Below are 26,925 nucleotides of genomic sequence, written 5' to 3' on the forward strand. Positions count from 1 at the left end.
GCACACAGCAAGCACACGCACACACACGCACGTACAAAGGGATATTCTGTTGGTGGTGGTGGTGAATTTTTTTTTGTCTTTTTTTTTTTTTTTTTTTTCCTATTCACATTACGAAAGGAAAGGGCAAGGTCCGGTAGAACTGATGAAGGAACTAACAAATATTACAAAAATATTACAATTTGTAAATATTAGCTCAACCCTCTCAGCTTTTACGAACAGCGGAGGAGACCCGGCTGTGTGGGAAGGGTAGGGGAGACAGAGAGGGGTCAGCTAGGTCTATGGAATAGTTTGATTTTTTTTTTTTTCCTTCCCCACCAAAGTTGAATGACATCTTGCTGTTCCAATACTGTTTTCTGGGATTTACAGATCCCCTGAGGGCCAGCCTGCCCCCTCTTCTTCCCAGATTGGGGGAGGCGGCAATAGTGCACAAAGATTTCTTCCAGATGGCCCCTCCCCCAACGATTCCACTCTTTTCACATTATAAACATGACAACTGCTCTAGTTACATATTTCAAGTTTAACTTTTTTTTTTTTCCTTTCCAAAGCACTAAGTCATTATTATAGTTGCAAAGTAGCATCCTTCCTACATTACCATCCCCAATCAACGGTCTAGTGACACAGCCCCCCCCCAGTCTATATCCCCCCAACACACAACTTTTAAGGCCTTCAGATTTGGTGGGCGAGATTACAGGGGAGGGCAGGAGGGATGGAGCCGAGGGACAGGGGGGTGGTCACAGCAGCACCCATCCCTCCGACTTCCCTGTATGCCTCACAACCCTTCTCCCCAAAACCGCTTCCCTAAACCACTTTTTAAAACCTAAGATAAAAACGCAGCCACAACTTTCTCAGAGAGAGAAAGGAAAGAGAAAAAAAAAAAAAAAAAAAAACAACCCACAACTCTTACAAATAAAGCATGAGGTGAAACGGGAAGACCCGTCCCAAAGCGAACACAAATATTGCAAATGTGCTTTCCAAAAATTCAGGGAGGGGAGGCTGGGAGAAGTGGGGGGGAAGCAGAGCAGCAGGATGGGAGGCATGAAGGGAACGAAAGAACTGGACAAACATAAGAGGTAGCTTTTAGAAAAACAACACCCCCGCCCCATCGCAACAACACACAGGCTGGCTTGTCCCCAGCCAGCCCTGAAAAGAGACCAGTTTTGGCAATGATAATGCACACAGAGGTGGGGTCGCGCCTTTGCAGGGATCTGAAGAACACAGGCGCCCAGACCCGGATGACCCAGCAAACCGTAAGAAAGGTGGGATTCTCTCCAGAGGGTTTCAGGCAGGATGACATCACGCCCGGGCCGAGCCGGCTGTGATTCTGCCGTGCCCCCGGCACCCCGGTCCCCGGCAGGCACCCACCTTCTGCCCGGGGCCTCCCACTCGGATCCTGAGTACTCAGCTCCTTCCGCACAGCTCCCTCCAGCTGCGAGGCTCGTCGCTAGGGGGCACGGGGAGGGCCTTGGCCAGCCGAAGCCTATTAAACTAGCCATTAACTTACACAAGAAACAGAAAAGAACACTCTCCCCATCCTTCCAACCCCCAACCGAAAAAGAGATACAGGCAGGGGTCAAAAAAGCTCATGAGGTCACAAAAAACTGAGGTAATTCAAGTACAATGTGCTAACAGGTGAACAGAGGACACAGAAAAGAAGCAAAACGTAACACAAGGCAAAGCGCTCTCAACTCTTCCTCCTCCACCTCCTCCCTGTGGACTGGGGGGGCCCTGGGAGCCAGGAGTTCTGTACTGCCCTTTGGACCTGGGTTCTCCCACAGAGCTCACCAGGTCTGGGGTCCCGTGTGTTCAAAGGGTCCCCAGCATGACTCACCGACACCCTCCTGGGGCAGGGGTCCCCCCTCCAGGTGTAGGGCACCTCTGGAGAAGGATATCCACGTCCCTCCGTGGGCAATGAGCCCTTTGATGGATTCCTCCTCGTAGGGGCTGAAGGAGGGCCATAGGGGGTTTGTGTTTGTGTGTGTTTGTTTGGTGGGATAGTGTGTATTTAGTTGTTTCCTTTTTCCATTTTGGAAGCAAAAGCAGCTGAGCAGGAATCTGGCTTAGGACAGGGCTAGACTGGGATGGGCCATTCCATTTACTTCGTCTGCGTTCTCAGAAAGCTAAGGGTGCAAGTAGGGGCTCTGGAGTCAGACGCAGCTTCCCCACCAGGGAGCTGGAGGAGGAGGGAGACACCCGGATCCATGGGGGACTGAGAGGACAGAAGTCAAAGGGAGCCGGGCAGCCGGGAGCTGGGGGAGGGGCTAAGAGCCCTGAGGCTCCTGAAGACCATGAGGGGGCACCCGGGTATGGCGGAGCGGAAGAAAGCAACAGATGAACTGAGCGATGGGAAGGGCAGGAGAACCCCTCCCTGCCCCAGTCTGCCCCCAGCAAGCTAGAGCTGCCATCATCTGTGTCAGCCAGTGACCCCGCCCAGCCCCAGCATCTGCAGGCCCCCCCTTCTGCACCCCCAGCCCACCCATCCCTCAGCCCCCACCTCCCGAGGGATCAGTGAGAGCACGGCAGGCAGAGGTGGTTTGGCTCTGACTGGAGGAGCCCTCCCCCCCTTCCTCGTCTCCATTTCCGGACACAAAAGGAGGATCTGGGTGGAGGGAAGAGAAGAACATCCCACCATCTGAGCTGAACAAAAGGCCCCTCCACCCCCATCCAAGAAGAGCAGGCCCAGCTCCACCCAGGAAAGGAGGGATGGAGGGCCCGAGGGGAGGGGCTCAGCCAGGCATCCAGGTCACCTGGAGCCCCAGAGACAACCCAGAGCCCGACAGCTCCCAGGTTTCCTTTTCCCTTCTCTCTCTCTTTTTTCTTTGTTTTTGTTTGTTTGTTTTTTGTTGTGGTTTTTTTTGCACAGTCCTCCTGGACTTCATCCCACTCCCTCTCTTCTCCTCTTGCTCCCCGCTCCCCCGCCGCAGCCGCCTCACACGTAGCACAGGTAGAGGTAAGTCTTCTCTATCCTCCAGTCGGGTGGGATCTCCTCGGGCTTGTGGCCCTTCATGTGCTTCTGCATGGAGGACAGGCTGGGGCAGTACTCCGTGCAGATCGTGCACTGGTAAGGCGAGGCGCCGTTGTGCGTTCGCAGGTGCTTGATCATGGCCGAGTAGTCCCGGGAACGCTGGTGGCACAGCTTACACTCAAAGGGCTTCTCACCTGTGGGGGGAGGGCAGGAGAAGGCCAGGACAGAGGGAGGGGGCTGTGAGAGCCGCCCCAGGGATGTTCTGCACCCTCAGCGCCCCCTCGGGCTTGCTGGAGACTCCCATCCCTCTAGGTCAGCAGTCTCCACGGCAATGGATGCACCATCCAGTGTGGCAGCCGCGGTCACATCTGGCTCCTGAGTGCGACTGGGAACTACATTCTTTTTTTTTTTTTTTTTTTTAATTGAAGTATAGTTGATTTACAATGGTGTGTTAGTTTCCAACGGATTACACTCTTAATCTTGTTCACTGTAACTAACGTAAATAGCCACACAGAGCTAGTGGCCATGATGTGGGCCAGCTCCAGCCCCTGGACTTATTCTTAACTCTCTCAGGGGCACAGACTCTCCCCTTCCTAAGGAAGGAAAGGGAGGTCTAGAAAAGGGCCCGCGAGGCCTCTCAAATGCTAAGGGTGCCTCTTCAGCACACAGTTCCTTCCAGGGGAGCAAGGGGATGGAGTCCTTACAGGGCTACAGACGGTGGGGAACAGAGGTGGGGTAAAACTGAGGGGACCCCATCCTGCAAACATGCTACACCTGGGAATGGCTACTCCTCTAAGGCTCTAGAGCCTGCCCTGGACCCTGCCTTCCCCTCTGGGGCCAGAATGGGGGAGGGACAGAGAACCTGGGAGGGCACGGCCACGCCCAAGCTGCGACCCGCCCCCCCTCTGTTACAGCCCCCTGGAGCTGAGCAGAGGATGTGAGGGAACCTTGCTCTGATACAGTAATTAACTGGCCAGCCATCTCGCTATCGATACTCCTCCGTGCAGAGGCCACTGCAAATAATGAAGTAATGAACAGCCAAAGTGATCTAACTATCGACCAGCTATTTACGATAGTCAGCGCCAGCGCACTTAACGATACACCCGGCAGGTCACATCTCCGACAAGGGGCTCTGGGAAATCCTGGGGGTCACTCTAGTTGTCAGCAACAAGCACCCCATCCTCTCCTTGTGGCCCAAAGCAGAGCCATGACAGCATGTATCCTCTACTCACTGCTCTCTCTGCCCACCTCCCCTCCCGGGAAAACACACTCTCTCCCCTGGGCCAGCAGGACCTGTCTGATCACCTCTCCCCATTCCTCTGCTCAGGCAGCTGTTTCCCCTGATCAGGGGAGCCTTCCTACTTTGCCACATTCCACTACCTTCCACTATGTCTCATCTTCACAGGAAGTCCTTCTGAATATCTACCCCGCAACTGGCAGTGTGCTGTAAATGTTTAACAACTGGCTCTCCAAAAAGCCCTGATTTTGTAGCATTTGCTGATGGCCATGTTGTGAACCCCCCCACTGTAGCCAATTTTAAGCAACCAAGGTGATGACACAGAACATGGGGCTGGAAAGAGATGTGCACAATGGCTTTCCCAGGCAGGCTCGGGCCGGCTCCAGCATCCACTGCCCCCAACTCTGGCAACTCTGGATATCGGGACCACTTCCACCTGTTCTGTCCTCAGGCCCCAAGAAAACAGTTGCTCACATTACTTTTATGTAAAAAGGAACATGAAGGCCCTTTGAAATGGTAAAATATTATACATGTCGAGGGGTTAGTAAATCCAACTGCTTCTCTAATCGTTGAACCGAACTCAATCATCTAACGTACGATTTTTCCCAACCCTCATCATAACCTAACTTAATGTCACCTAGTTCTTACTGTAACCCTCAAGTCATGTGAAATCACCTTAGCCTTCACTTTCAGCTAATCAGGCCAACTGACCCCCAATTCAGGATTCAGGAACGGATATCCTCTGTGAGCTCTTGGTATGGCCGCCTGGAAGGCTAGTCTGGGCTCCCAGAAAGAGTGCTGTGATTGACTAGCAAAGTCCGCCTCGCCCTTGCAGGGAGGAAGTGGCACTCAGGTCACCGTACTAACCCTTAACAGAAGCGGTTCCACTCTTCGGTTCAGCCTGGGACCATGGGCACCCGGGCTTCTCTGCGGACCCACCTGCCCCTGCCCAACCCCCCCCCCCCAGAGCCAGCTGTGTGTCCTCAGTACCTGTATGCACTCGATAGTGTGTCTCCAGCTGGTGCTTGAGGCTGAACTTCTTGCCGCAGCCATTGCACTCATAGGGCTTCTCGCCCGTGTGGATGCGCTTGTGGCTCTTGAGCGTGCTCTCATCCCGGAAGCAGCTGCCACAGAACTCACACTCGTACGGGTGGTCACCTGTGGGGACAAGGGGCTGGATCAGGCCCCCGCCTCCCCCGGCCCCCTCTCCAGGGGACAGTAGGGCAGGTTCAGTGCACCGGGAGGAAGAGGCTGCCGATTGTCACCACCTCCAGAGATGACTGAGGGACCCTCCACCCCTGCCAGCCCCTTAGCATCGACAGGGAGCAGGCCTGTCCACACGTGTCCACACTTTACCGTGGCCCAGCGGCCATCCACGCCTCAAGGGCCAGTCTCAGGAAAAGAGAGCCCGTCTGGTTCAGGGATGAACAGAGCCACCAGAAAGCAGGTCCCCCTGAGGGCAGAGCAGACCCAGGGGCTTCGAGACCCTTCCCCCAGCTTCCTTTCCTCTAGGTCAGGGGCAAAAGCCATTCCAGCCTGACTCCCCTACCCTCAAAACAATCCCTCCAATGTTCTCACTGTCCCCCAAATTCCTCCTGCTCTTCCCCTCCTCCACAGGCTTATGCAACCATTTTTTCTGCGTGATTTCCTCTTCTCTCCTTGGCGAACTCCTAGTCACCCATCAAAGTCCAGCTCACATGTCACCACGGTTTGGAAGTTTCCCTTTAGCGCTACCTGCCCCCCGCCCCCTGCTCAGGCAAATTGAGTCACTTTCTCCTCTGTCCCCAGAGAGAAGAAATGTCCAGCATTTTGTCCTTTTAGTAGTAGTAGTAGTACAATTTTTATGGCACTTTTTAATTAAAATGGCCCACATTTGTTGAGTGCTCACTACTGTGTTAAGAACTTCACACGGATCAATCATATCACGTAATCATCACAACAACCTTACGAGAAAGACAGTATCGTTCTCATTTTACAGAAGAGAAAAATGAGATGTTTAGAGATGCTTAAACATGGTCCCTAAGGTCAAAGAGCTAATAAGGAGCTGAGTTGGGATGCAGATCTGGTGCCAGAATCTGGACACTGGATACTTACCAGATTGCTAACTGACATGCTGTGTTGCATCTGCTGTGGCACCCACCGTGCCCACAGACTAGAAGCACCGTGAGGCCAAGAAGGGAACCTTGTTCATCCCTGCAGCCTCAGCACGCAACAGAGTAAACCCTAAGCAGATGCTCAGGAAATGTCAGTATATGAAACTTGGGGAGAACTGCCTTTCCCCGGCCTGGAATCCATGCCCAGCAGCCTCCTTTCTGAGGCTGGGGTGCGGGGATTAACCATCTTTCCCTTTGTAGCCAAAGTGGGGGCTTTGCGGGGATGAAAGGTGAGGACTTCAGCTACTTATTTATTACAGGAGTGAAGGCACAGACAATAAAGATAGATTGATCACCCCAGACTTCGTTCATGAATATTTAAATATCGCTGATTCGTCTTGTCACTGTAATTACAATTTCTCTGGGCTGCATCTCCAACAGCCATAGTTTATGGTAAAGAATGGCCCACTGTATTTCACTTGTCCCTCTGCAGATGTGCGGGGCTGCCAACCGTGTAATGTCCTCTGCATTTCATACATTTCTTCAGCTGCTGAAGGTTTAAGTCATCCACAATGACCTACGTTTTTTCATTATCCCCATGTCAAACTGCGCTCGTGCCTGGGCATAAATTGTCCTTCTCGTTATAGACTTGCATGCCTGCACCTTCACTTCCTCTTTAAAATGATATTTTACTCTCTTCTCTCTCTCCCCTCCTCAGGCCGCTAACCAAACCTCCCCCTTCTCGAACGCAAGCCCCTGCACCCACATGCATTCTCATCTCTTCTGATGGCTCTGAAGGGTTTTTAAGGCTCTGTGGGGAAAGGATGTTGCGGTCTGTTCCCTGGCGGGCTCTCTCACGGGTGGAAGGTTTGCAAGATGCTCCGAGGGTGTAGACGGGCGGGTGGGAGCGCTTCCATCGGAGGGGTAGGATGGAAGAAGCTCCAAGAGCAGAGCCACTCTAGGGGGCCCTGCCCTGGGCTCAGAGGAGAGCCTCCACGTGCAGATCTGGGGATGAGCAGATTCCTGAGTTCCTGGCACCTGCCCGCGTCCTCGCTGCTGGGGCTGTGTAGACCGGCCGGTCCCCAGCCGCCAGCCCCATCCAACCCCAGGGAAGGAGAGGCCCATGCAGACCCTGCTCCTAATTAGCTGTGTGTCTAACAGAGTGAGGGTTGGTCTGTGCACGCCTGGGCCCGCGTGCCACCCTCTCTGCGTGTAGACGTCTGCACACACAGCCCCGTCTGACATCCGACTCCCCCTCCTTACTGGATCGGCAACGATTACAACTTTAATCGAGAATTCAGTATCCTCTTTAAGATATAAATAAATAAATAAAGCAAGGGCCACGTGAGACTTCAGCGGAGCCGGTAATGAAAACGTATATCGGCAGCCACACGGTGGGTTGGGGGGTGGGCACCGCTGTCTGTCTGTGCCTTTCCCCTCCAGAGGGGGGCCCTAAGAGTTTAAAAAACAAAAGGTTAAGGCAGAGAGGTTGGTTTGATCCGATTTTTATGAATTTAATTATGCAGTGGGTCACATGTTACATGAGTTTAAATATGAAATCTCTCGAGTTAGCCCAGGGAAAAGAATAAAAAGTTAGGGGGGGGGGGAAGACACCAACACACACACACACACACACACACACACACACACACACACACACGGATTTTGAAACATGGCAAGCACCTGGCCTAAAATCCTCACCCTGAGAGTTAATCGTGTCAGTGTTGCTATAATGTACACAAAACTGGCTGCAGAACTCAAAATCCAATTTGTGGTATGTTGATTAACTCTGTAGCCTCTTTAATGAGCTTGACATTAAGTACAGGACAAACGAGACTAATGAGAGCCCCCCCTCCGGCTTGCCCAGCGCACCTGTGACCCCAGCGGTCTGTCCTCACCTGGTGGCTTCCCTGGCACTGGCCAAGGCCAGTGTCATCGTCCCCACCCCAGCCCCATCCTGTGGGCTCCTCAGCTCCCCCACTCAACACAGCGGAGAGTTTATTATACGATGAGCCGTGTGAATCAGGGATCCATCAATGCCAAGAGCGCGGCTGGACTAACCTACCCAACACAGCTGCTGTCGCTGAACACCCGGCCGCAGCAGCAAATGGGCCGAGGACAAGGGAATATTAATGAGGCATTGTGCGGGGTGTGCTCAGCCTGTGCAGGGCTGTGCGCACAGGGCCTCGCTGGTGTGAGATCGATGGGCGTTGGTGTAGGCAGCACACATGCTCCACGTTGCCTAGGTTAAAAGCAAGTACTTCTCCTAAACGATGTCTGGAAATAGTCCCTCCCCATGGGTCTGAGCCATGATTGACACAGGGGCCGGGGGCATTTTGATATCTGAGCTCTTAGGAGCTAGTGTGGGCAGGGCAGGGGATACCCTGGGTGGACTTAGCAGGACCGGGATCGTTCCAGTCACATGAATCCAACTGATGGGACCCAGCAGCAGAATGCTCAGAAGTGGCTGAAAGGTAACTGGCCACCTTTGATAAGGCTGAACTTGGGGGCCCAGTGGGGGAGGTGTTGACAGGAAGGTGCATGTGTTGGGTTGGCCAAAAAGTTCGTTCGGGTTTGTCTGTAACACCTCACCAAAAACCCGAGTGAACTTTTTGGCCACCCCAATGCCTGCAGGGGATGCTTATGCGGTCACTACAGAGAAAGCCCTTGTCAGCATCCCTTCCTCCTCTGCCCTTCTTGTCGGGCCTTCCCCTCTGAGACCTCCCCTTGTCCGAAGCCAGCAAATCTAAAAAGTTCTAAGCAAATCTGGTGATGCTAAGGCAATACGCTCCCCTGAACGGAACAGCATCCAGAAGCAAGAGTCCGGGCAGGGTCCTTGGCGAGGATGCCCACCGCTGGCAGGCCAGGCCAGCTCGGTCCGTGATAAACAAAGCCCCTCCCGTATTCAGCAGAGCCTGCCACTTAATCCCAGAGCACGATAAGACCCAACAGTGAGGAAAGGGTCCTGCCAATTCTGTCATGAGGCACACAGAGTTTTTTATACCCTCTCCAGCAGACATGAGAACATACCCTGTTACGTACTCAGAACGAGAGTCTGTCTCTCTGTCTCCCCGGCTCCATCACCCACCTCTCACCCCAAAAGCAGGACAGAACACACACAAGCAAAGACGCATGCAGACTCAGAAACAGGCAATCCTTTTATCCATGTACAGCCAGAGAAAGGAAGGCTTTCAAGTCACCCATGACCTTGCTAGAGGGTCAGGGGCTGCTTCAAGGAAGCAAATGCCTCTTGGCTCTCAGGACCAAGTATCCCATCCCAGACCCCTTGACTCACAACTACTCTCCTCCCCCAGCATCTGCAACTGGCTAAGCAGGGATGTTTCAAGGCTCACTGTTTATACGACCTCACTGTCTCCCCTAAACAGGGCTAAGGCCCAAGTATAGAACACGTGCTTCTGTTATTGTGGAATAAGCAGGACCACTTCTGCCACGTTCCCACTGTGTGTGTGCACAGTGTGTCTGTGTGTGGAGTGGGCCAGCAGTGGGAGGGGGAAAGGCAGAGACAGAGACCAAGAAGGCAGTTTTTTCTCAAAATTCGTCTTGGGTCCACCTGCATCAGAATCCCTGGGGAATATTTACTAATAATGTTGAGTCTCGGATCCCACCTGTACCCACTGAATGCAAGTTTCTGAAGATGGGACCCAGGAGCCTGCATTTCTAATGAGTACCCTCTCTGTTGGGTGCAGAGACATTGAGAACCAAAGGTGCCCAGGGTGGGACAGGATAAGAACCGTCCACGTTGACCTGCACCTCGGAGGCCCCTGCATGCCCGACGCTTGAGCAGAGGAGGGCTGAGGGCACCTCCGCCTGATGTGTTTGGAGGGAAATGCAGACAGCGGTTCCCAGAGACCCTGCCCTGCCCGTCCCCGGCCTGGCCTACCTGTGTGCGAGCGCAGGTGGCGTTTGAGGGCTGTGTGGCTGGGGAAGGTACGGTTGCACTCGCTGCAGATGTAGCTGCGCACGCCCGCGTGGACCTCCATGTGCTGCTGGAGCGCACTCTGGGCCTGGAAACGCTTCCCGCACAGCAGACAGAAGACAGCCATGTCCGTGCCTGCAGGACACAGCGGGGGAAAGCCTCAGGGCTGGACACAGGCCTTCTTCACCCAGCTAGGCTGGAGCCAGAGCCAGCGCCAGGCCAGCACCCCTGGGCCCCACCCTCGGTGGCAAACCCAGAGGTGGTGCAGGCCACACGATGTTGCTGGAGCCCCCGGTGTGCGGCTCCAACGGTGGACAGAATCCACTTACTTCCTGCCCTCATGGAACCTAAAGTCTAGTGGGAGAAAGACATTAATCAAACACATCAGAGCAGCAAATGAGTCTGCAATCGTATGGAGGTCTGTGTCAAAGGCAGGGTACCGAGAAGGCAGCTATCAAAGGGACTTTCAGAGCCTGGCACAGGAGGTGGGGCATCGGGCCGGCCTCTGTGAGGAATCACAGTAACGGAGATGATATATGCCAGCCGTCATCCAAGTGTAACTAACTTAAAAATCCCATCTCCAAAAGGCGGGCTCTGCATCCTCACCCTTCAGATAAGGAGAAGGAGGCACAGAGAGATTGAGTCACTTGTCCGAAGTAGCACAGAGTTAGTTCACGAGCAAACAGGGCTGGGCTTCAAACCCAGGCAACCCGGATTTGATCTGCTCCTAATGCAAGCTACAGACCTGATTCTCTTAACCACGTCTCCATTCATTAATGCGTACATCTTAAGGGTCCATTCATTCAGCAAATATTATTTTAGTATCTTCTGTAAGGAGGACTCTCTGTTTTGGCCCTGGGGATGTAGCCACGGAAAACCGTACAAAGTGCCTGCCCTCATCATAGATGTTGCCCAGCACACTGGGACATGAGGAGAGCATTCCAAGAAGATGGAATAGTACCTGTGAACTGGAGAGAAATGTGATGGGTCAGAGGATAAGACAGAACAGGTCACCTGAGGAGGCAGAAAGAAAGTAGAGTGGAGGTCAAAGAAGTAGGCAGGGCCAGCTCGTACGGGGTCTTGGAAACCATGTTAAGATCTTTAGGCTTCATCCCAAGACCAACGGGCAACTGTCAAGGGATTTTAAGCTAATGAGGGACATGAGATTTTCATTTAACTCTGTCTGGTCATTCCCTGAGCCGATCAGAAGCACAGGTGGGTACCCCATGGTACCCTACAAAGACAGGCTGCCATTTTCTGTCTGTTATCAACCCCCTTCCTGATGCTGCTCTGGGACCATGGCCTTGCGGGGTTCAGCACCACAGGAGGAAGCATCTAAACCTTCCAAGTCCTCACCAGTAGCTCCTTGCCCACCGTTTTGGATTCCATTTTCCTAAGCATGTCAGCTCCCTGCCCCGGGAAGCTCCCCATCTGTTCGCCTCTCTCTGCCGGCATCTGGGCATTATCACCTGTGGTCAGCCCAGCGCTGCCTCCCCCGTGTCAAGGACACAAGCAGGAAAGGGGGTCAGGCCCACCGCCTGGCAGCCCAGAGTGGAAGGTGGAGCAGAGCTTTGGCTGTGGCAAGTCGTGGGCTGCTCGGTGTGGCATCAGGGAGCTCCCGGTGGCAAGAGGGTGACAAGAAGGACAGCAGGAGAGCCTGTGGCCTCCGGGGTCCATCAACAGAGATAGCAAATGGGAGGCCCGTTCTGGACAACTCAGTCCCATTCATGGCTGGGTTTGCAATGGACTGGCGGAAGGCAAAGACGGCCTCTCATTCCCCCCAGCCCCCCACCCCTCACAGCACCTTCAGCCATGCTCATCCCACCTGCAGACAGACGTCGCCTGCATCCAGGTCCAGGGAAGGCTGAGCAGGGGAGGTGGAATACCAGCAAGGGCACAGATTTGCTCCTGGACTCAAAGAGCAGAGGGGAAGGGGAACTACTACAGGCCGTGTGCTAGGTGCTTTATCTATGCTGTCATCTCATTTAAGACGTGCAAGGCAGGATTCTTGTGCCCCTTTTTACAAATGGGAAAACAGAGTGATTAAGTAACTTGCCTAAGGTCACACAGTTAGAAAGAAGCAGAGCTGGGATTGTTAAATGCTTCAGTATGTCTGATTTCAGAAACCACAGAGCTGGGCTCACATCTACCTCTGGATCTGCCACCTGTCTGCATGGGCTTCTCTGGGAAGAGGCACAATAATGACACCAGCGAGGCAGCTCCAACCCAGCTGGTTCAGGAGCCCCAGTGCATCCAGGGCCCATCCTAGCAACAGCTGGAGAACCTGGGCCAGGAGGCGTGCAGTGGAAGCCGAGTCACAAGGTAAAGCTCTCTGAAGCCTTCCTACTCCACTGGGAGCCAGCAAGACCTCTGCAAGGTACTGGGGTGCTGGCTCCACTTGATTGAGGGGGCACACTGATGGGAGCGGTCTGCCCAGCAGAAGCAGACGACGGCTGACAGTGAGTCCTCAAAGCCCAGTCTGGCCTGGCCAGCATGCCCCAGAATGGAGTCCGTCTGCAACATGTCCTGTGACACGGCATGTCGTGGCTGCTTCATCCTGAGGGCTCCCAGCACCAGCCCCCTCTCTGGCCCTAACCTCACCCCACAGAGAGCCCCGATGAAGCCAGACATCAAACATCTGCCTTTTATCAGTAAGACAGAGCAGGTTTCCTGGGCAAACCATGCCCTTTAAGAGCCCAGGTTTCCCCTTATGCATCCCCCGAAATCCTAAGTGTGGAAGGAGTCTGCGTCAGAGGGAACATGAATGACATTCCCAGTAGGACACCCGAGCCTTAAAAGCCAGGCCCAGGGACTTCCCTGGTGGTCCAGTGGTTAGGACTCCATGCTTCCAATGCAGGGGACGCGGGTTCAATCCCTGGTTGGGGAACTAAGATTCCCACATACCTTGTGGGAGGGATGGAAGGGAGGGAGGGAGGGAGGGAGGGAGGAGAGAAAGAAAGAAGGAAGGAAGGAAGGGAAGAAGAAAGAAAGAAAGAAAGAAAGAAAGAAAGAAAGAAAGAAAGAAAGAAAGAAAGAAAGAAAGAAAGAAAGAAAGAAAGAAAGAAAGAAAGAAAGAAAGAAAGAAAGAAAGGAAGGAAGGAAGGAAGGAAGAAAGAAAGAAAGAAAGAAAGGAGGGAGGGAGGGAGGGAGGAAGGAAGGAAGGAAGGAGGAAGGAAGGAGGAAAGAAGGAAGGAAGGAGGAAGGAAGGAAGAAGGAAGGAAGGGAGGACAAAGGAAAGAAGGAAGGAAAGGAGGGAAGGAGGAAAGAAAGAAGGAGGGAAGGGAAGGGGAGAAAGAGAGAGAAAGAAAGGAAGAAGGAAGGAAGGAAGGGAAGAAGAAAGAAAGAAAGAAAGGAAGGAAGGAAGAAGGAAAGGAGGAAGGAAAGGAGGGAAGGAGGGAAGGAAGGGAAGAAAGAAGGAGGAAAGGGACGGGAAGGGAAGGAAGAAAGAAAGAAGGAAGGAAAGGAGGGAAGGAAGGAAAGAAAGAAAGAAGGAAGGAAGGGAAGAAAGAAAGAAAGGAAGGAAGAAGGAAGGAAGGAAGGAAGAAAGGAAAGAAAGAAAGGAAGGAAGGAAGGAAGGAATAAAAGGAAAGAAAGAAAGAAAAAAAGAAAAGAAAGAAAGAAAGAAAGAAAGAAAGAAAGAAAGAAAGGAAATTGCATATACGTTCTTTTAAAAAAACCAGGCCGGAGGAGCTCTGAGGGTCAGTACCACTGCAGGGCGGACTGAGAACCCTGCAACCTCACCCCTCCCCGTCTTCCCAGGGCCCCAAAGCTGCCCCACTATGTGGTCCCTTCTTCTCAGGAATGCCTGAACCCATTTCGTGTCCATTCAGCTGACTCGGTGAATATCACCTAGTGTAGGCACTGTGCTAGGTGACAAGAGGGAATGCTGAGATCAACCAGAGAAATAGGGTCCCAGATTAATCGGGGACACAGACAAGCCAACGACCAGCCAGAGGATACGACAGGCTGATGCCAAGAGTGCTTCGGAGATTCTGAGTTAGGTTTTAAGAAATGAAGTGGCCTGAGAAGCCGAGGACCAGAGGGGGGCACGGGAGCCAGGCTAGAAACACCGCAAGCAAATTTCAGAGCAGGCAGGGGCAGAGGACAGACCCTGAGGATGAAGATGAGCAGGGAAGGTTATGGGGGTTTGGATGGCAGAGGGCCGTATCACCTGGTGGGACAGATTAGATTTCATTCCACAGGCAATGCGGTGCCACGAAAAGAGGGGGGCGGGTGCTAGCATGATCCAACCAGTATGTGAGGGCAATGCCCCTGGGGGCTGCAAGGGCACCAACAGCAGTGGCAAGTGGCTGAAAGCAGGGAGAGAGATGACGGCTTCTGTGCTACCACTGGAGGAGAGTGGGGACCAGTCTAGGGTAGGGGCTGGGAGGACCGGAGGAGGACTGGAGAAGTGGAATCCAGGGCAGTGGCAGAACAGGACCCTCAGCCTGGGCTCGAGTCAGGAAGCGTGATGCATTTGTAGTCCTGGACGCCAGCTCTGTACCTTGGTGACAAGTTTAAAGTTATGCAGTGACCACCTGGAAAGGAAATGCTACAGTGTCTCTACAGTGGTCTCTCTCCCCTTCCTGGGACATCCCACAGGGCACAGGGGCTCTCCCTGGCCATCGAGACACTGCCCCAGGCTCAGAGATGAAGAGACGGGGTCTCTGAGACCCCACATCCACTCTCCATTCTTCTGTTGGGAGACCAGCAGCTGAGAAGATGGAAAAATATTTTTAAAGGAAAAAGGCAAGAGCGGGGGGCGGGGGGACACAAGAAAAGCTATTGGGGCATGCAAGTTAAGAATCTAGAGACGAGATCTGAGTTATTAAACAATTTGCTGCAGTTTCTGCCTAGCTGATTGTTCGCATGTATGATGAGTCAGGGCAGATTCTATTACACTGGGAGATTAAGCAAATAAATGCTAGCTTTTGGAAACACATTAAAATGTGGGACTAGGGAAATAAAATGATCTAGAAAATTGTATTAGCAATTCATTAGCTGCAGTGAGACGTTCGGCGAGGCAAGGGGGTCCGGCAGCGCCAGCACTCTGCTCCCTTCGACGCCTGAGCCCCTGAGATGCTCACTGCTCTTTCCTCTGCTGTGGGGAGACCTCATGCCTGACACCACTGGGGAGAGGGAAGGAGCCTCCACTGGTTGCAAAAGACATTCAGAAATCAGATGGTCAGCATGCCACAAGGGAGACCAAAGAAGCACATGGGTCCTGGCTCTGCCACTTACTTGCCTTGTGACCCGGAGCAAGTTGCTGAACTTCTCTGGACCAGAGTTTGCCTGTCGTTTGCCACATTGCTTGTGGTTGTTGAGCGCATCCAATGAGATACCCAAGTGAAAAAGCTTTTTAGCCATGAAGCGGTAGCAAAGCCAATACCAGCCCAGAAGATGCCTTTGTCTGAATTAGAAAATCATGCCTCTTCCTCTGGGCAGACACAGATCCTCGCCTGGGCACACAGCTCTGCAAGCAAAGACGGCTGGACTCCAGCCTCCATTTCTCCCTCGGCTGGGCATCCTCCTGCAGTGAACAACCTGGATACAGATCATGGCTGCCCTGCACAATACACAAGCCTAAGTTGTTTTCTCGACTCTGGGCTGCTTCTTCCAGGGAACTGACCCTAGAGAAGGCATCTTGGATGAGTGACACCATTTAGGACTCAGTGCCAAGAACACCTTCTTCCTCTGAGCGCTCATGTTTCCAGCACAATTATTAAACCCTTTGTTGTACTCAATTTTGACATTCAGCTCTGTCTAGTAGATGGTAAGCCCTCCCAAACAGGGACTATCTTCTTCATTGTTATATCCCCCCAAGATCAAGCACAGGGCCTGGCATATAGTAGGTGCTCAATAACTGCATGTTGCATTCAAGAATAAATAAGGAGCTGAGGGACAATCACAAAGGACAAAGGGGGGAAACAGGGCAGGGAAAGTCATGGTACAGCGCGATGGATGGCTAGAGCTGGGGGAAGCCCAGACCAAATGCAGCCATTACCAGGAGCTTCCAACAAGGCTCTCCTTGGAAATTAGTAATGGCCAGTAACCCCCAGACAGCTGATCTCTTTGGGGCCTCTCTTGTCTGTCTGGTGGGCTGAACAGGACTCCCCAGTTCTGGCTCCACGTCTGAGCTCTGTTGCTCAGAAGCGGAGACCCAGCCCATAGAAGAAGGACCAGTTTTACCACACCATGCAGTGAAACAGAAGACCCTGGTTCTAGCCCACAGGTGCAGCCCTTCCCGGCTCTGTGACTCTGAGCCAGATAGCTGCTGCCCTTGGCCTCATTTCTTCATCTAGGAAATGGTATTCATGACTAAGCTGCCCTTTCCAATAACAACTTCATAGTGCTGTTAGGAGGCAACTGGCAAACGTTATTGAGTATGTAAACCCTACCAGTGTATTGTTTTCAATCAATCTGTAAATTTCAATGTAAATCAGATACATCAGTGTCAGGCTGGACCCCAAGGGTGTCTGCCTGAAGGGAATCTGCACTAGAAAGAGGGAGTGGGTGTGGCAGGGTTGATGGAGAGAGGGCCTAGGTAACGTGCGGAAGGGCCATGCAAATAACTGTACCCTCACTTCCATCAGTTCTATCTGGAGATGGTGACCCCACCACACCCACCTTCCACCCCCAAGGGCAGCACAGCCAATCTTGGCTGCAGGGCACGTACGACTCACAGATTCCCAATTTAAAACAAGTTTAATTTTAGCCCAAAAATGGGAGAAAGCCAAGGCTAGGGTGGAACAGGAGGCAGGAGGGGTGACACAAACCCAGGGTATTTATTTCACCCAGGTGATGACTGGGTCTGAAATTACGAGACACAAAAACCCTCATGTTTACACCTGTGCCATTTCCATACCAATGAGCTCTTTAATAGAAAGGAAGGAACAGGATCAGAGGGGTACACAGCCGGAGAAGATGTTCAGGTGCTACACCTTCTTGGAGCAAGGTTCTTATTATCCCTAGATATAAGCAGTTTCTTAATCAAAAGGGCAGAGGGCTCTAAATATACTGGGGCTTTTTTTTTTTTTTTTTTGGTAAGCCAGCCGTGACTGTTACATGTGTGTGCGTGTGTGTGCGTGTGTCCTTGCACATGGACCAAGGATGGGCTTCTCATGTCCAATTCCACCCAACCTCACCCAAGAAAGGAAGAGCTGCTTCCCCGCCCCCCTGCAACTTCTTCTCTCCAGAGGAAGAAAATAGCAAATTTAGGAGGTGTGAAAACCTTGACTTACACTGGAACCACCTCCCCCCTCCAAATCCTCAGACATGCCTTTCTACTTCCTCTGACCCTCAGGATTCCTCTTTCCTAAGACACCGTTTCCAGTCCTGTGAAGCCTTGTAACCACACACCAAAACTGTCACAGAAACTGCCGCCTCTTCCTCTTCCCCGTCTTTCTCTTCCGTCCCCCCAGGTCATTGCTAAAAAAGTGGCAGAGCTGCATCATCCACTGTGCAGGAGGAAAAGACAGACAGAGACAAAGCAGCCCAGGGCTGACTCACACCGAAGGCAGGAAGGCTCTGTCTGCATCTCAAGAGGCTGGAGGTGGTGGGGAAGGGGGGGACAGGACAGGGAGCAGACGAAAGGAAGCAAAAGCTCAGCTCATGACACTGGCAGGGGTGCCTCCCTTTTGACGCCTCCTGTGCCATCACTTAGGGCTTGGCTCCTTTTCACGGGATCTACTGAAGAAAGCGTCAAACGATCCCTCTCTAGCTCTCCTCCTGGGCATAAGTTGCAGCATCATTCGGGCTGAGTCCTGAACTCCCAGCCTTCCTCAGAAGGCTAGCTACATGCACAAAGAGGGCCCCGTCTACCCAGCCCGGGAAAATGTCAGCCCACTGACTCCGCACCCCACCCCGGGCATGACAGCTGCTGGAGAGTGGTAGACAAGTCCCACTGTTTACTGCCTACAGCCTCTCTCCCAGGAAGGGTAGAGAAGGCTGAGAAAACATCTTTGCAAGGCTTGCCTCAAACCAAATTAGCCACAAGTCTGTGCTCCAGTGCTTGTCTCCAACATATAGTCACCTACTGCTGGAGCACTTTTAATCATCTGCTCAGTTATGTCTTCCCAAACCAAGCCAGGAGCTAAAAACCTTAGCATCTAGCCTTCTTGTCAATTTCAGTCTTGTCAATTCCAGTCTCCTTATCCAGGCCTCCCTACCCCTTTCTCCTTTCTTTCTTATCTGCTTAGAATCTTGGAAGGCACCCATATATCAATATAACCTTCCACTTCCACAAGGGAAAGGGGGAATGTTAGGGTTTTATATCAGTAGTCCAGGGAGCAGAGAGTTCTCAATGAATAACCAAATGGGGAGGAGCTGGAACAGCTGATTCAAATTTCTTTTAAAACTAAGCCATGGATGGGTGAGTGATTACATGTCTCAGAGCACACACCTGTGCATGTATACGCGCGTGTGTGTGCGTGTGCGCGCGCGCACACACACACACACACACTTGCTCACCCACCCCTCTCAGTCTCTTGGGGAATGTGGCCACAGCCTCAGGCGGCAGCAGCTAGCAATGCTGGCTCCCAGAAACTGTGTATTTGTTTAGCAGTGAGCTGCAGACACAAGTGCATTTCATTACTCGGCACCTCCAGCTACAGTAAACAAATTTGTCAGCTCACTAGCTCATTAAGGTGCACCCCGGACACGGGGGATTTATTGAGACCTGCACAATAAAAGTAACCTGAATGGATGTACTAATTTTGTCAATCACTCCAACAAACGAGCCAAAGAGGGGGAGAAACTGGGGGAAGGGGACAAGAGCAGGGGTGGAAAAGAAAGGAAAAGAGGTAAAAAGGAAGAAGAAAGTTGAGTTTGGTTTGCAAGAGAGGGTTAACGGGTAAAGATGGGGCCAGATCTGTGCTTTGCTGCCTGGCTACATGACGGCCTCCCCGTTCCATCTACCTCACGCTGGGCCACCCTGTCTGGGGTGCACGGGTCCCCTGGTGGGACGGTGTCAAGGGCAAACTCAATGGCAAGATGTCCAACCAACTCCCGGATCCCTGGCATCAGAGAGGGAACTAAGGAATCGAGGATGCAGAGCCCCCCTGGAGGAAGTAGCAGTAGCCTCCACGTCAGAAGAGACTCGTTGCCTCCCCTGGAGTCTCCCACCCACACCACAGCCCCTTTCCAGCCCAGCTCCCGGACCCTTCCAGCCATTCCAGAATGAATCCAAACGTCCACCACAAGAGCAGAGGGAGGAAAAAGGGAAGGGAGACGGTGTGTGCGTGTAGTGGGGGTTTTGGGGTGGAGAGTAAATCCGGAGAGGTATGCAGCCCTCTGGTCTGTAACTTTCAAAATGACAGCAGGACTGGGGCAAAGGTCACGGGGTCCAAGGCCTTAAGCACCTCCGCCAGCTGTGGCAGTGCGGCCCAGAGCCCGCAGGACGCCTGCCCGTATAAATCAGCCGTAAGCAGCACCCGCTGGGGGCGAGGACAATGGGCCCACACGGGGGTGGGAGGCAGGACAATGGGGTCCGGCCAGTGCGCAGGCCCGGAACAAATGTGCCCTGGCACCACGGGGGCCCCCATTTGTGAAACTAATTGGCCCACGACTGAAAAATTGGACCAACTTCAACAGCCCTGAGTGGAGAGGGGCGGCCCGCAGTCCCTTAACCTAGCTCGGCTCTGTAGAGCCTGCCCGGCCCAGCCCTGGGGGTCTGAAATGGGAAGGGCTCTCAGGTACTGCCCACTCTGGCAGTGGGAGATGGGACCTTTGAGATGGGGCCGCCTGGGAGAGGAGCGGGTGGTGGTGGGCCGGTGGGCCTCTTGCTGCCTTGAAGGACCGGTACCCAGTTTCTCCTCCCAAGAGGCAGAGAAGGACTGAGTTCCTCAGTTTCTCTACACTGCTTGTTCTGTAGGACTAAAACTCAAAAGAGAGAGGCAGGCACCTGTCTACCCCGAGGGTTCCTGAAACCAAAGGGCTCCCAGCTTTCTTCCTTTGGGGGTAGGTGGGTGCAAATCAACACAGAACTACAATGGGTTCCTTCCTCAATCCAGCCTCCCTGGCATGTGTTCAGCTCTGTGCCCTTGGCCTATAACCACTGCGGGAAGCCTGCAGCTCTCTGCAAGGCTGCATGAGAGCTGGCCTGTAAGAAGCTGGTCCTGAGACTTCTGGGAAAGAAGCCCTGAAATGTGTGATGGGAAGTCAGTATGGTGTGTGAAAGGACAGGCCAGGGTAATCGTCCCGCCATTGTCCTCTTGCCCTACCCTTTCCCGTGACTTCTCACTATTGGCTCCCAGTTGAAGAGGACTGGAAGAGTAGAAAGCACTGGAGTCTTCAGCCGGAAGGCCTGTCCTCAAGTCCTGGCTCAGTGGCTAACTTGCTGTGCACTCTCAGGTAGGTTACTGGACTTCTCTGGGCCTCAGTATCCTCATCAGAAAAATGAAGGTGGAAGTAAATGATCTTAAAAGGTTCCCCCCATTCTAACAGTCAATAATTCTAGGCCTATTTGAAGAGGATGCTGGAAGACTGAAAGGTCTTTCTCCCACTGATACGCACTTCAGGCATTTCTCCTTCAAAATCTCACTTGATAGCCTTCTTTTAGTTAAAGAGAATCTCAGGGCTCCACTGGGAACCACTGTCTTTGGCTCACAGAGGGACAGTCCCAGGAGAGACACAGAAGAGATCTAAGCTTGACTGATCATTTGCTTTGGGCTATCCAGGTCTCTTCCTCTGAACCCTCAAGCAGCCCTGAGAGACGGGGTGTTTAGAAAGATAAGGAAAGCAAGACTCGAGAGAACCTGCTAGGTCCTTTCTCTCAAGGGGCCACCAGTTACTGGCTAGTACCTCCTAGAACTGGCCATACACCCAGAAGGGCAATTCTTTTTCTTTTTAAATTTTATTTTATTTACTTATTTTTGGCTGCGTTGGGTCTTCATTGCTGCGTGCGGGCTTTCTCTAGTTGTGGCGAGCGGGGGCTACTCTTCGTTGTGGTGCGCGGGCTTCTCATTGTGGTGGCTTCTCTTGTTGTGGATCACAGGCTCCAGGCTCACGGGCTTCAGTAGTTGTGGCACATGGGCTCAGTAGTTGTGGCTCACGGACTCCAGAGCACAGGCTCAGTAGTTGTTGCGCGTGGGCTTAGTTGCTCTGCGGCGTGTGGGGATCTTCCCGGACCAGGGCTCGAACCCGTGTCCCCGGCATTGGCAGGCGGATTCTTAACCACTGCACCACCAGAGAAGTCCCTGAAGGGCAATTCTTGAGTCACTGGGTCTGAGGGTACCTGCCTGCCTCTCTGTGCTGGGCAAGGGCCAGGTGATGGGGTGGGGAGAGGGGAGCAGGGGTTCTCTCTCCCCTGCCCCCAGCACCAGGATGACAGAAAAAAAACAACCAAGATGACGGGTCAGAGAACCAGACCCCCTGAATCCAGCGGCCTCATTTCCTTAGCACGTTGCCCAACACACAGTAGGCACTTCAATTTTAAGCAGTGTGTCCAAAGCATCACGAGAGGGCACTGAGGTTCCGCCTGAAGATGAGACCCAATTTCCTTATTGTACAATAACTTATTACCAGGCCTCTCCCTCTCTCGTCTTCTTTAAGTGTACAAGACATTGTCAATAGAGAGTTCATCTCCCTAGATCCAGGCATCCCCAAAGGCATCCTGAGGTGCCTGGGCAGGAACTGGAGCCCAGGAGAGGGATCTCTGGAAAAAAGATAGCAACTCAGCTGGGGTCCTATCTAAAATGTCCTGTAAACCCCAATGTATTTCAGAGATGAGGAGGAGGAGGCAGGAGGAGGCCCACCTAGAAGAGAAGGGACAGACAAGGAGACAGGCAGACCTTTGCAAGACAAAGACCCAGAGATAGGATGGGGTGGGGAGGGGAGCAGGGGCTGGGGGAGACAGAAATTCAAAATAAAATGAAATACCGATTGTCTCAGAGCCATTTAAATATCAGACAAACACTGGGCACTGAAAAGAAAAACTACCCCATATAAATAAACAAAAACAAGCCAAAAAAAGAGAGAGAAGGATATATTCATTTTACTGACATTTTAACGGTTCCTCTCCTTCCCCCCCCCGCCCCCCCGCCGGAAGATGATTACAAATTAAGCAGCATTTAAATGCTTTTTACTGTCAACAATTAAAAGGAGGGCCGTGAGCCTGAGAGTGTGGTGGCCATTCATTCCCACGGTAACCAGGCTATGTGAGGCACCTCCAGGCCTACCCCGTACTGTACCGCACACAATGGCCAAAGAGGGAAAAGTCCGCACACCATGAATTCTGCAGGACGTTCAGAAGCAAATTAAAATATAAAAATCTCCTGGCACAAAGATAGACACCAAGATGAGGGCTGGGCAGGCAGGTCAAGCTCGTGGAGTTAAAGTCTTAGCGACGGCAGAGTGTAAGCACAGCCTGATTACACCTTATTCAGGGCTGCCTTGCATTTGGTTTATGTACTGTGTGTGTGTGTGTGTGTGTGTGTGTGTGTGTGTGTGTGTGTGTGTGTGTGTGTGTGTGTGTGTGTGTGTGTGTGTGTGTGTTTAGTACAGGAAGGATGAAGGGTGGAGGTGGCTTTTCTGGGGACAGAGGAATAAACAATTAAGAGAGCCCAGGAGTTCTAGGCAAGACCCCAGACTCCAGACCCCAGACCCCAGGGAATGGGTAGAGGACACACCAGATGCCCCAACCTGGGCTTCACAGTGGGCACTGGTCCACCCCTCCAGTGCCTGAGCCATGGCCTTCTCTGCTGGACCACAGGTAGGAACGAGGTGATCTGAATTTCACTCTGGTGAGAGGAAAGGATTTCATTCCAGGGTGGACCAAAGAACAAATTTTAAGTCTCCAGAAACTGACTCTTTCATTGCCCACCCTAACCCACCCAGCCAATACCGCCAATATTCATGTCTTTCTGAAAGGCTAAACCCCACTCCATGTTGGGTCTCAGCAAATTTTATTGCTAGAACTCTGTGTTAGCCAACTTAAAATGGATTCTAAGAACCCATATCATCACAGGGACCTTCTAGAATAATGAAAACTCACCCCCAGGATAAAGGGGAGAAAAGCAAGGATTAAAAAAGAAAAGGAGTGTGGCGTGGGGAATACGGGCTGTAGCCACCAATTTCCTTTTCAGTCCTTCGGAGAGGAAGATGGAAAGCAACAGAAGCGAGCTGGCAACCAGGTGGAGGGCGAGAGGAGGCTGGATTTAGAAGGAGCCGGGTACATTTCTGTGCCCTAAGTTTAATATGCAGGAGGGGCGACACAGAAATAAAAGAGACACGTCCCCTTTAAAAGGAAATATAATTTACAGTGTGCAGCCAGGCGGCCCATAGTTTCAATCTCGTTTACTATAGAGAAAACTCTGCTAGCTGTTCTCTATCCCACAAATCCGATTTAATCAGACAAGCCAGCCAGCGTGGCTTGGAGTAAAAACGGATAATTAGTAAACAGAGAGCTACTCCAGTGCTTCATTGGCATTCGAGTTGGGCTACTGTGTCGCATTTAAAATGCAGTCTGATGAAGTTTACAAAATCAAACCATTTGTTACTCCTATTGAAGAGGCTTCAGGCCACTTGCAATTAAATTGGAATTAGTGCTCAGAATGAGACACAGCAAATTCATACTAAAAAGGGATCTGACTTTGAGACATTTGACTTCACTTCAACAGTTTCTGTGTGAGTGTGTGTGGGTGGGTGTTACTAAAAGACTCCTCACTCGCCCCCGACTCTGCAGGGCTCCCCAACTCGGTGAGCTTGCCCCTGACAGCCTGCTATGCTCTGGGCTGGCTTCGGGGAATGGGGCAGCGGGGGAGGGGACAGACAGCTGACACTGGGGAGCCAGGCCCTGCATTCACACCGGGAAGATACTGTACTAGGGAAAATGTGTCCACAAAGGACCATATGGCTCCCTTCTGCATTGAACCTTCGGACAAGGGGTGGAAGGGGGGCGGGGAAGCTGCCAGAAGGCACACTTCCAGGGGGCACCAGCCCCGCCCACCTCAGACAGCAGGCTGGCAGCTTGGGGAGAGTGGGGGCACCTTCCCCACCCCCCCACATTGGCTGGGTTTCCGTGATGCTCCCGCCTTCCCTCCCGCAAAGCCCCGTACACAGGGAGGGTTTCTGTCACCATGTCCTACTCATGAGCACGCCCCTGGTCCCAGGCACCGCCCTTCTAGGCAGAAAAGGTAGGGCAAACTGTCTTGGCAGGGCCTCTTAACCCTGAGGCCATGAAACCCCCAAGCAATCCAGGGATAGAATTCAGGAGGTTGGTAAACTTGGAGGGTAAAAATATTACATCTTTATTTTTACCAGCCTCTAACTGAAATTTAGCAGTTCCTTCAATGGGGAATGAAAGCAACAAAGCAGTCACATGAGCTGCACCTGTGACTTGGTCATCCACAGGCAGCTAGACGTTTTCATACCACATTGGAAGAAATGCTGCAGTCACCTCGAAATATTTATGCAAACTGTAGGTAGCTGACCACTGCTTGAGCCTGTCAACAGCGTAACAAAGAATCACACATATACTGTACTACAAATGGTTTAAAAATATTTTGCTATCTGTATTTAAAATTTCCATTTGTAATCTTATATACTTCACCTTATGCCTCTAAATACATTATTCTGAGAAGGGGTTCATAGGGTTCACCAGATTTCCCAAGGGGCCCATGGCACAGAATGTTAAGAATTCCTGGTCTAGGGGCTCAGGGGAGGGAGGCGGAGTTATTGTTCAATGCGGACAGAGTTTCAGTTTGGGAAGATGAAAAAGTTCTGTGGGAGGATGGTGGTGACAGTTGCACAACAATGTGATTGTACTTAATGCCACTGAACTGTACTCTTAAAAATGGTTAAAATGGTAAATTCTATGTTACATATATATTTTACCCAAGTAACAAAAAGAATCCTTAGTCTCAGCTGGTCGTAAGTTACTTGTACTTCTACAATCCCTCTGCTGCCCAGAAGTACAGAGGCTAAAATCCAGTTTCATTCCTTCTAAATGTTTCTCTCTGCTGTTTGAAGGAGAACTGAAGCTCAGGCTCCAAGGAAGCAGGGAGTCAGCCTGCACGGGTCCTGGAAAGGGCACCGCAGGAGGTCCAGGCTCACTGCTCAGCTCTGGGGCCGCCAACTAGCCTTGGTGGAGTTGCTTCAAGTTCAAGGTTTACCATCTCCCTCTCCCCATCAGAACAAAAGCTGCTCGAGAGCAGGGACTTCATTTCTCTTATACACGGCTGTGTCTCTTGGACCTGACAGGTGTGTGATGAATCTTTACTGGATGGAGGGAAGGATGCATGGGCAGATGAAGGATTAAACAAATGAATTTTCTCTCTCTGGCCCTCAATCTCATCTGTGACATAAAGAGGACAGGCTCTGTGATCCTTTAAAGCTCCTGCAGGCCCCATGGGGCTCCATCTGCTTACCACCTCCCCTACCTATTGCCCACACTTTGCCCTCCAGAGCACAGCCCTCGGAAGTAGATAGCAGGTGGTGCGTGTGCACAGGTGGGGGACGGGCTGCGGCAGGGGCACGCCTGATGTGGATACTGAGGGTGATGGGCCACTGCCCTCGGGCCCCACGACTTTCCTCTGGACCTCAGGCACTGCCACACGGAGAAGAAACGGGCTGGTGATGACACTGGGAGAGGGAGGATGGTGAATGTATAGACTTGCTGAACAGACAGGCAACAAGAGGGAGGCACGGACGCCCGGGGAAGAGTCTTTCATGGAGTATCAGGCAGCATGGAATGGCTTTCAAAGCCCAGAAGGAGGAGATCGTCCTTTTTGCTATTCAGGGAGGGTGGGAGAGAAATTAGCGGTCAAGCACAAAAACCAAAACACATTGTCCACCAGCCTTTCCCACTTCCCCCAAACCTGGAACTCCCCTGCTTCCAAGCAGGCTGTGTACCTGACTCACTAAATCTTTACCCGGGAAAGGAGATGGGGTAGCCATCCAGCAAACACAGGCCGGGCCTCAAGCCCGGCTTAGGTAGCATGCATGCTCTTCAGACAACTGATGGGCAATCTGGTCCTCCCCCGCCCATCCCCGCATGCGCGCACACACACACACACACACACACACACACACGTCCCTTGACACCCTGAAGGAAGGTCTGGAGAGAAACCGCAGCCTCACATTCTAAAAAGTGAAATTTTCACAAAGTGAAATGTCATGGAGTGGTTGGGGGTTCTCCTTTCTCCTGTGTGGGTTGTTTCCTAGGTGCCTCCCCTTTCAGTTCCTCCTCTGGAGTTTCTGGGCCAGGACTGGAGCGTGAGCTTGGCCCCAGAGCAGACGGGAAAGCTGATGGCCGACTCTCTCAGGCCACAGTCAGGTGCCCAGCACTGTGGTCACAAAGAGCCCGAGAAGACACCTCTGTTCTATTTATCCAACACTAGTGCCACTCGATTGCCAAATCTTCCCATCCGTTCTCTTTCCAATTATCTTCGTTTCTCTCTTTGGGTGGCGGCACTTCTATTCCCCTTGGGAGACAGCATTGGAGTGTGTCACTTTTAGCACCATTCACTCGTTTTCTCGTGCACTCACGCACCCAGTGTTTGCGTTCCATTCTGCATAGGCATCAAATACCAAGGCTTCAACGTTAAGAAGACACTTCTTGCCCCTATGAAGCTTACAGACTAAGAAGTGGAGAGCAAGAAGCCTGGACTCTGAAGTCAGACAGAACCTGGCTCTGCCATTTACTTCCTAGCTAGAGAATCATATGCAAATTTCCTAATATCTCTGGGCCTTGGCTTCT

At 52.2% G+C, this 26,925-nt stretch overlaps 1 protein-coding gene across 1 annotated transcript in view; it reads right to left on the reverse strand.

The window, feature by feature from the left end:
• Positions 1 to 2,582: 2,582 nt before the first annotated feature.
• ZBTB16 (zinc finger and BTB domain containing 16) overlaps positions 2,583 to 26,925 on the reverse strand; it is a 191,406-nt gene continuing 167,063 nt past the window's right edge. The window contains exons 5-7 of the mRNA XM_068555344.1: positions 10,194 to 10,364; positions 5,190 to 5,357; positions 2,583 to 3,156 (exon numbers count right to left, since the gene is read on the reverse strand). Coding sequence (XP_068411445.1) covers positions 2,927 to 3,156; positions 5,190 to 5,357; positions 10,194 to 10,364 — 569 coding nt within the window. The 3' untranslated portion in view covers positions 2,583 to 2,926. The remainder of the gene's footprint in view (positions 3,157 to 5,189; positions 5,358 to 10,193; positions 10,365 to 26,925) is intronic.

This window comes from Eschrichtius robustus, chromosome 11, assembly GCF_028021215.1.
Source record: "Eschrichtius robustus isolate mEscRob2 chromosome 11, mEscRob2.pri, whole genome shotgun sequence".
NCBI lineage: Eukaryota > Metazoa > Chordata > Mammalia > Artiodactyla > Eschrichtiidae > Eschrichtius > Eschrichtius robustus.